This window comes from Trachemys scripta, chromosome 10 (assembly GCF_013100865.1).
Source record: "Trachemys scripta elegans isolate TJP31775 chromosome 10, CAS_Tse_1.0, whole genome shotgun sequence".
NCBI lineage: Eukaryota > Metazoa > Chordata > Testudines > Emydidae > Trachemys > Trachemys scripta.
In genome coordinates this window covers 78,871,095-78,881,613 of record NC_048307.1, presented here as the reverse complement: position 1 = coordinate 78,881,613, position 10,519 = coordinate 78,871,095, and the positions used below count along the sequence as shown (strand labels likewise).

Genomic DNA, 10,519 nt, shown 5'->3' with positions numbered 1-10,519 from the left:
TGGGAGAGTACTCTGGCCCATAGGATTATGGGGCTTCCAGTAGGCCCCACGCTTGAAGGGGACACACATTAATGCCAAACTGACCCCAGAACATTTCAATTTAATTTGAAAAGCCAAAATGGTTTCATTTTGGGTCGAGACCCAAAATCAAAGTCCTTTGATTTTCTATGAGGTCCTGAACAGCAGCAGTGAAACTGGAATATTAATAATTTCACTTTGCTGCTGCTTGGGAGAAGCTGGGGAAGCAGCGCAGCTACTGGAGCAGTTTGCAAACTCCGGAAGAGACACTGCATCGGTTTCCATTCAGTTCATATTTGCAAAGTTATCAATGAAATCCTAAGGGCTGTACACTTTACCAAAAATTGCCTAAGTTCTATAGAAGTAGATGGCTCAAGTTCTCACAGTCACTAGGTAAAGTTTCTCATGTTGGTGGATATGCTCCAAGTTCTGGATACGCCCAGACTTCATGCTTTTAACTTCTCCCTCCTGGCCTATCTAGGGTTGCCTTGTTGGCCACCTTGATCTTTGAATGGCAGTGTGTATACATCCTTTCAGATGTAAAGAAGGATGTAACTAAAGCTGGAAGAGACGCACAGACCATAAAGTCACTCTAAATGTGTAGACACCAAGGTGGCAGGCATCCTAGAAATATCTGAGATGCATTGGGCAAGAGAGGAAAAAAAGCCATTAAAAATGCACCACATTATATAACGTGGAGGAAAATGTTTTAATGAAATACGTGTCACAATATTTTTTTAGTATCCTCAATCTATCCATGAATCTGTAACAGGTTTCCCAAAGCATAGACTCTTCCACGATGTTTATTGCCTCTGACTCAATGTAAACCTGGAAGTAGTATCATGGTAAAAGACTGGATCGTGTTGAGAGAGTTCATGTCAGCTTGAAATAACTGCACATTAGCAGGGCTGTAACTTATTACGCTCTTATGAGTTACAAATATTAAACTGAGCCTGTGTTTAGAAACTGAGACAGAGGCTCTAACTATTGTCTTCTGCCCATTTCTCACACTTAGTGGTCTGATTTTTTACTTTTCTAATTTTTTCTAGCTCAACTTTTCCACCAAGGACAAGGAGATTAGCTTGTTAATGTCATTTACCTTTCTTGCATCTCTGAAAGCAAGATTGGTCTCAGACTAGGTTTTATGTACAATTTTAATTGTTGTATTTCTGGGTTTTTGTTTTTTTTCCCTTCTCCCCATCATTTGCCACAAGCCTTCTTCCCAGCTGGAGCCGGTTGGAAATTTTCCATTAATGTTTTTTTCTGTGGAAAATGTATTTTCCACCAAATGAAAATTTTTCCTGGGAAAACTCTGATAGTAAAGCAATCAAGAATCAAGTCAATTTCATGCTGCTTGAGAAAGCTACATGTAGGAGCAGACATGAGCACTGGGGTTATTCATAGAGAAGCTCTCTCTCTCCCCCTCCACTCCATCATATTCCCCACCTCCCAAATATTTTTCTTCCATCTCACCTGCGCAGGCAGGAGACTGGGGAGGGTAGAATAGCAAAGATCAGCCCCCTTCACAGCTGTCCATATGTTCTGCAAGAGGGCAATACATAGCAGCTAGAAGGTTCCGGAGGGGAAAGGAACAGAATGCATCTTTCCCCTTCCAGCAGCTAGAGGGTGGTGGAACTTCCAAGTTCTATTGTACACCTACAAGCCAGAGGTTGATAAATACATGGAAACTCCCAAGCAGCTTCAAGGATAGAAAGTTGCTAAAAATCCCAGCACTATACCCATTCCCCACAACTGAGGATGGCAGGCTTCTAAGATGTTGCCCCTAGACCTCTCTGGTATCTCCTGTCTTTCATCTACACCTCGAGCTGGTAGGCTGTTCTTCATCTAATAAATTGGTATAATTTTCAAGTCCTATTTATAAATGCCAGTCAGAGGTTCCTCCAAATGTTTTTCTAAACTTTAGTTATTTCCAGAGTTGGATGACTATAAACTGCTGAAGATAAGTTGTCATTTACATAGATTTTGGACAATTAAGTCTAGTGGCACAGGTTAGTTTACAAGCATAACAAAAGCATTACCTTAATACAAATCATAGTTCTATTAAATAATCTTAAATGTAAATATAAAATCATTTTATGGAAAAAAATCCATTTAGATACTTTAAAAGAAGCACAACTTAGTAAGTCAAGCTTAAAATGGCAAGAATCTAGGTAAGCACACTGCAACTCTGAAAGACTAAAGCACAAAGCATGCAAGAGCTGGTGTTTGCTGGTTACTGTTCTATAGTCAATATTGGCCAGTCCTGTCTCCTCTTTGCGAAAACAGGACTTCTTGACCCTTGGTCTTTACAAATTGAAGTTCACACTCATCATCTGGTAGAAAAAAGTTTTTCTTCAAAAGGAAGTACTGAACTTCTGGCTCTTTCCTCTAATGTCAAGTACTAAAGTGGGTTTCTGAAAGATCTGCGTGATAAGCCTGGATGACAGAAAAGCCTTCCAGACTGTCTTCATTAAGCAAGAGATATCCCCGTGTCCAGATGAAACGATAAAGCCTTCTACATTGTCCTTCTGATGTTTTGGAAAAAAGTACTGTTTCCTACAATTAAACTGTCACATTGTATTCTACTGAGCTAAATACAAAGTGTTTGAATGACCATATACAAATAGTTACTTAATTCAATATAAACGTTCAGTGCCAAATTTTTACTAGCTTTTCCTCCATTAGACACACAACTTTTCTGGATGGCCGTCATCCAACCAAACACTAGCCAAATGGTGTGTACTCGAAGAGAACAATTCTAATTACAGTGGGTATTGATTTAGAGGCTAAATTTCTTTGTGTTCTCTATTTTATATGATAAAAGCATGCAAAATTACCAATATTATCCTCCCGGACAATTCCCAATTGTAGACTTCACTTGAAAATGTTACACTAATGAAAAATTACAAAGCTGGGCCTGAAATACTACACAATTACCATATGCCTTTGTACAAATATATTTGGATCCAATAGGATTTTGGCAGATATTACTTACCAAAATAGGTTTCACACAAACAGGACCTTGCAGGTAGAGTGTTTCTCATTAATTTCCTATACCATTTAAGGACAAACTACTTTGTTTGTCAGAAAAGCATAATTAAAACACAATTATATTGATTTACCCTCTGACTAAACCAAGAAAAAAAAAAATCAAGCTTTTTAAAATTATGTATAAAAATAATTTATTGTTTAACAATAGAAACAGGGTTATTCATTGTCTCAGGCATTCACTAACGTGTGCTCTTCTCTTAAGGAATAAAACGTAGTGCTTCAAAAAAAGAGTACTGACGACATCTTCTTGGCTGATGATACCAATATCGCACATTTTTCAGTTGAAACACCCTTAAATAAATACCTGCTTCATTTATTGTAATGGACGATGAAATATTTAATGTTTCTATTCATTTACAGAGGTCCTGTTTGACAGATTTCATGCACTTTTTGTTTTAAATTGTGCACCACCATTTCCTTTTCTTTCAGTCTTCTTCACCGTGGTAAGTTTGAGAGTGTGAAATCTGCAATCCCCATGAAGTGTTTTTGAATTCTGCTGGAACCAGGGATGTAAGTACCCATTATAGAAGTCAGCAGCTGTAAGCTTCTTCTTTAAGATGACAGTTTTGACTCCGACCCAGCCTTCCTAGAAAGGAAAATAAAAGATGCACACAGTAAGGACTCTACCTACTAGGTAAATTTGTTGAAGTCTGGCCATTATTATGTTCTTACATTAGGGTGCAGATTATTAAAAAAAGAGGTAGCAGTCTAAAAATCATCTTCAGAACCTTCAACAGAAAACAAAGGCAGAAAACATACCTTGCAACGTATCACCAACGTCTGTGACGATTTATGGTATAATACTGATCCTGGAACAATTCCATGTTCATTTAATAGCCGATCTGCAAACAAATAGGAACTTCTTGCATTTTCATGTTACTGAATAAGAGTAAAAAATATGAAATTTATTTTTATGCCTGCCTCTGAAACTAGGCAGTTATGTAAAATTATTGGTTTGCACAAAAAACCCTCATTGTTCTTTGTGATATATAGCAGAGAGGAGCAAGTCAGAGTAAGGGGTGAAAGTGTCCCATAAGTAGGAGAAGAATTCTAGCATGGTCCCCAACTTTTCCAAAAGCATGCATAAGCTCCCTTGTACTAATAAAGGCATGTCTGCCCTGTAGGGGACTTGGTGAAGCCACACTCTGCAGTACACTGCCTTCTAATGTCTTGGCTCCCCAAACAAAACAGTCAATGCAGTAGAGTAGATACTAGAGGTATCATTAAATCCTCTTCTGGATGTTACCCATCTCCCTGGAGAGACTCCTAAAGGAGGAGGATTTTGGGAAACACAAAAGAGAGGCTGGCCTTCCTTGTGGATGACCCAGGCTCAACAAGTCTACAGGATTTTGCCTATAACTATTAATTTTACCAGACACAGAAGTAATAGACTCATAGAAATGAAGGGCTAGAAGGGACCTCAAGCGGTCATCTAGTCCAGCCACCTATGTGGAGGCAGGGCCAGGAAAATCTAGACCATCCCCAACAGGTGTTTGTCCAACCTGTTTTTAAAGACCTCCAACAATGGGGATTCTAATACCTCCCTTGGAACCCTATTCCAAAACTCAATTATACTTACAGTTAGAAAGTTTTCCTACTACCTAACCTAAGTCTCTCTTGCTGCAGGTTAAGCCCATTACTTCCTATCCTTCCTTCAGTAGAGATGAAGAACAACTCATCATCATCCTCTTTAGATCAGCCCTTAATGTATTTGAGACAGTTATCCAGTCCCTCCCCTCAGCTTTCTTTTACAAGACTAAGCATATCCAGATTTAAGCTGACCTATGAGGAAAGGTTTTCTAAACATTTTATCATTTCTGTTGCTCTCCTCTGGACTCTCTCTCTCCAATTTATCTACATCTTTCCTAAAGTGTGGCACCCAGAATTGGGACCAGAACTCCAGCTGAGTCCTCACCAGTGCTGAGTAGAGTGGGACAATTAACTCCTGTGTCTCAAATACGACAGTTCTGTTAATACACCTCAGAATGACATTAGCCTTTTTTTGTAACTGCATCATATTGTTGACTCGTATTCAGGTTCTGATCCACTATATCTCCCAAGTCCTTTGGCTAGGCAATAGTACTGCTAACAGTTATTCCCCATTTGGTATTTATGCATTTGATTTCTCCTTCCTAAAGGTAGTACATTTCATTTGTCTTTACTGAATTTCACCTTGTTGATTTCAGACCAACTCTCCAATTTGTCAAGACCATTTTCCATTCTAATCCTGTCATCCAAAGTGCTTGCAAACCCCCCTACTCTCCTTGGTGTCTTCTGCAAATCTTATAAGCACACTCTTCACAGCATTATCCAAGTCATTCATAAAAATACATTGGGAGCAATTTATAAGTTTCTAAGCATTTAAATGAGAATATTTAGTCTTGTTTAATTCCACTAGACTCCTAGTTAAAATATTGCATCATGTAACTGTCGCCTAGCATTGCTTCATGTTCACTTCCAATTAAATTAAATCACTGTCAGGGTTTGTAAAATCTTGTAGCAGAGAATGTTAACAGATTAAAGTAAATACCAGCAAAGCTGCGGATGTTATGCACTTCCACAAAATCCAGAAGTTTAACAGTATTTCCCATCCACAATGTCTGCAATGGAAGCTGGAAATACATAAGGAGAGATGACAAACTGAGACTCCTGTAAAAATGTTCTCAGTCAACTACTTTGTTTTTTCATGTGAAAAGTGTAGTAAACAGCACTAAGGTAAAGGTTTAGGGACTATTCCTGGTAGGGTGGACTGTCCACATGTCATAAGGTATATAAGCACCTGATCTTTTTTGTTCTTCTCCTATTCCTTCCCTCTTAAACTTCTTTACAACCATATTAAGCTACATATTTAAAAAGTTACAGTATATACTCGTTCATAAGCCAAATATTTTTGGTAAAAAGGTGACGCATCAAAGAGCTTATAAGGATCTACACCAAAATTTGATTTTAAAATCTCTATGGAATCATTGAATTGAATATTTAATACATTGTCGTTTTGTTTACCTGGAGCGTCTGCAGGCATGGAGACCCTTAGCTCCCGGTGGCCGCGGTTTGCCATTCCCAGCCAATGGGAGCTACGGGAGCCATTTCCTGCAGACGCTCCAGGTTAACAAAACGTCCCGACCCCGCCAGCGGCTTACCCTGACGGGCCAGGAACAAAAGTTTGCCAACCCCTGAAATATTGGGTCGGCTTATGAAAGGATCATACAGTTTTTGCTATTTTTACCTAACCATCTTGGGGGGGGGGGGTCGGCTTATAAACGAACGGGCTAATATATGGTATTCTCTAGCACTAACAGGGAATAATAAATACCTAAATACACTTGGATGGAGAACTCAAGAACTCCTATACATGTGAAATTTTAACACTTCACAAACAAGAAATGTGTGTTCACAAACCTGGCATGTTTGCAGTAGATATCTGAAGGATACATTTGCATCCTTGAAAACAATTAACCATAACTTTATGTAGTACTTCACAAATATAGCATCATTCCTCTGAATGAATGCACTCTCTGAAGTACCACAGATGATATCCCCATTTTACTGGCAGGGAAATTGAAGCAAAGAGTTTGAATAACTTGGCAAGGTCACAGTGAGTTGACAACAGAGCTAGAATTAGAACTCAGGAGATGTTCTTGGATCCATGTCCTATCCTCATGCAACTTGACTGCTTTGCCTCTCTAAAAAGAGCCAAGCCACCATTTAAAAGGCTAAAGCATCAACACCCAATTAGAGTAAGATTTGCCTTAAAGGAAAACTTCCAAAAAATTACTACTATTTTGTCTTACTGTAGCTCCTATGGCACGTTGTAGTCGCAATATCTGCTCAGGAGTTTGTTCTTCCCATTTTATACAACTCATAGCAATAGTGACTTTAGGAGCTAGAAAAAAGCAAAGCAAAAAAATGTTATATTTTTGCTCTGTGTTTATTTACAACTGTAATTTGTAAAGTCATTTAAAGCCTCTTGATGCACCACCAGCACTAGAAGATCACACAAGTTAACAACACCTATGCTCAAACATAACAGTTAATTTTCTGGTAACGCAGACAGGAACAGCATGAAACTGATTAGAATCTTGAGATGTAGTCTTTCCTTTAGCGGTTGCAGGGGCTGTCAGAAAATTGCTACTGCTGGAATCGAAGGAAAGATTCTGCAACGTTCTACCCCCATGATGTTAATCCTTTACCACAGAAGTCATTGGAAGTTTTCCGTTGATTTTAAGAGATACCGACAAAGCCCTAAATAAGAACCAACACACACAGGAGTGCCCAAAAAACACACAACGTAGGATCACGGGAACTGAATTATATGCCCAGGTAATATTGAAAAAAAATGAAAAACATACAATTGGCATTAAATACTTAGTACCTACCAAATGTCACTCCTTCATTTGGTTGCTCTCTTTTGTTTTTTAAACTTTCAGGTAAGTTTTTCAAAACTGAAATGAGCTGCAAAACAAAAAAAGTCTTTGTACAGAACAAATTTAAATAGTACATGAGCATTATATTAAATATATTGCCAGTAGCATTCCTCGAAGACTTTTAAAGCCACACACATTTTGATCAGTCCAACTTTCTAAAAGCTCAAAAGAAATTCATTTCACTGAACTAAGAACACACCGAACTGTGCTAGAAACTAATTTTTTCCAATTAAAACTGAAAATTCCTCAGCCTCATGCTGGCAGGTAGCCTGCTAGTGTCAAAAGGTGTAAAATCAAGTGAAAAGGCTGCCACTGACTGGAAGCAATGTCAGCCTCAGTATTCATACAGCGTATTTAAGAAGCTGTTCTTTGGACATAGGTGCTGATTCAATGGGTGCTCCGGGGCTGGAGCAACCACAGGAAAAAAAAAAAAAAATAGTGGATGTTCAGCACCCACCAGCCACCCCCAAACAGCTGTTGGGGGTGGTGCAGTGAGGACAGGGCCTTGGGGGAAGGGTGGAGTGGGAGCAGGGCCCCTGGGTGGAATGAGTGTGGAGCACCCACCCGGAAAAATAAAAAAAGTCAGTGTCTGTGCTTTGGATAGTTAAACTAGAACTAATGCCCACTGGAACCAGTTAATAGATTGGGACACCAATACTGCCAATGCATCATTTCAGCAACTCAGGATGCTCAGAACTGCCAAATTTCAGACCACCTGAATCTATTTTCCTGTCAAAGCTGGCAGTTAAATCACGGTAACATTAAAAGCAGTTAGGTTTGTGTATTGAGGAAATGTACTCCTTTGTTGTCTAATTCATTTACAAATAGCTCATAACAAGGAAGGCTTCTCAGAATGGAAACTTTGAGGACAATGCAATGAATAAAGTGGGCAGTTACTTGCATAGATTTACCATGTTCGCACCCAACTTTGATAATATCACTTCTAGTTCCTTTGCTGTGCACTGGGAAGGAACAGCATACTTTTCCTGCTTAATAATTGGACCTACATCAAACCTAAACACAAAAAACATATGCATTAGCTTCTTCCTCTAGTAGACTATCACTTCATTCACACTAGATCTAGTGTACAATTTAGCACAAGGCTAGTATATTAACTCAGTTGCTAGCTATACTCATTTGCAAGCAGAAACAAAGAAATGACGACAATTTTAACACTGGGTTCACAAGTCAACATTATGGAAAAGAAAATAGAATTGTATTACAGAGGCAAGCTGAAACTGGTCTGAATATTTGACTTACAATTCCAAGTGCTTTATTTCAAAAGAAAAAAAAAAATGGCCTGAAATCTTCAAGGTGAATTTCATACATTATTGAGATCTGTTATCCAACAGAAGTATGATAGGAAGAATATTCCTCTAGTATAGCTAAAAACAGACAGGTCCACAGTAAAGGGACATAGCATGTACCTTTTAATGTACTCAGTACACTATGCCACTTCATTTTATGTTCAGCTTCAGAAATGAACAAGTTTGTAGAACCTGTGAATGCACCATATAGCATCTAGTGAAGCAGATCATTAGAGGAGAGAAGTAATTTACCAGTTTCACTGCACAGTTGATTTGAGATCAGTAGTCCTGCAGATCTAGTGCTATTTTTGACTTGTACTGCACAAAGTGCTTAACAGACAGCTGTGATATGGTGGTCTGGTGGAAAATCAATTTGTCCACTCACAAGCCGTATACATGACAAGTCACAGCAGTTCAGGTAAAACTTCTGAACTGTTTTAAAGTATTTAATATTAAATCATCTGTATGGGTGCATATATCCATTTTAATTAAATGAAATTTAACGTCAATACTATTTAACTTTAAAAGAATGAATATTCAACACAGTATTAGCTTAATATTTGTGAAAGGCAGACATTGCAGTGATTGAATCTTTTTTTTTAAAATGATGTTTGCTGTACCTTTTAGGCTTGATTTGCATAATTGTCACCCCAGTTACTGTATCACCATGAAGCACTGCATGGACTATCGGTGCTGGGCCACGCCACCTTGGGAGATAGCTGGGATGGACATTCAACACGCCACTGAATCAGAATATTTTTAAATTAGAATAGGACCAGTAATTCTGTAACACATATAAATGGGTATTAACCATTTATTATACTGAACTTGCTTTCTATAAAAAACATGTTTTAGCTCTTTAGATGTATTGAAAATTCAATCAGTTTCACTAAGTTATATTTAAAATGCCAATCCTAAGAATAAATAAGCATTTAGAGGCATATTTACACTATATAGCTTCAATGTCTGGCCACAAGCGAACAGGGGAAAGGGAACAGAAAAAGGAAAGGGAACACACCACATATTTAGAAGGACTTCATTAACTTTTTTTAAGTCATTTCTGTATGTCAACATTTTTGTTTTTGAATCGACTATTGTTACAAGCAGCACTGGGACAGATTCAAGAAAATAAATTTCTCTATTTTGTTCAGTTTATTAACTTTGCATATTTGATCGACTTTCTGCATATCAGCTTCACAGTTTGCACAGAAAGTTGTGTGGATCTTTCACACAGCAAATGGAGAAAGCAAAATATTTTAACAGAGCAAGGAAATGTGATTTTCAAAGCCATAAAAATCTGCTGCAGAACTCAGCAACAAGCTTAGTATTGGCAACGACTCAACTTCTTTAAAAAAATGACTGGTTTTCGAGTTGATGGTGTCCCTTTAAAGGGATTTGTCACAATACAAAAGACCCAAAGCTCAGATGGTCTTTTCACATGCTTCTATAACCAAAGTCAGGGTACGTCTTCACTACCTGCCATATCGGCGGGTAGCAATCGATTTATCCGTGATTGATATATCGCGTCTCGTTAAGACACGATATATCGATCCCCAAAGGCGCTCAACGTCGACTCCGGAACTCCACCAGAGCGGTAGCACAGTTGACGGGGCAGCCGCGGCCGTCGATCCTGCGCCGTGTGGACCCCAAGTAATTTGATCCAAGATACGCAACTTCAGCTATGCGAATAGCGTAGCTGAAGTCGAAGTATCTTGGATC

General features: G+C 38.5%; 1 protein-coding gene across 1 annotated transcript in view; it reads right to left on the bottom strand.

Moving 5' to 3' along the window:
- Nucleotides 1-3,366: 3,366 nt before the first annotated feature.
- The window catches only part of MTFMT (mitochondrial methionyl-tRNA formyltransferase), a 12,444-nt gene continuing 5,291 nt past the window's right edge, over nt 3,367-10,519 (bottom strand). Inside the window, exons 2-8 of the mRNA XM_034784906.1 lie at nt 9,421-9,550; nt 8,405-8,507; nt 7,446-7,521; nt 6,861-6,952; nt 5,600-5,681; nt 3,829-3,911; nt 3,367-3,655 (exon numbers count right to left, since the gene is read on the bottom strand). Of these exons, the coding sequence (XP_034640797.1) occupies nt 3,449-3,655; nt 3,829-3,911; nt 5,600-5,681; nt 6,861-6,952; nt 7,446-7,521; nt 8,405-8,507; nt 9,421-9,550 (773 nt within the window). The 3' untranslated portion in view covers nt 3,367-3,448. The remainder of the gene's footprint in view (nt 3,656-3,828; nt 3,912-5,599; nt 5,682-6,860; nt 6,953-7,445; nt 7,522-8,404; nt 8,508-9,420; nt 9,551-10,519) is intronic.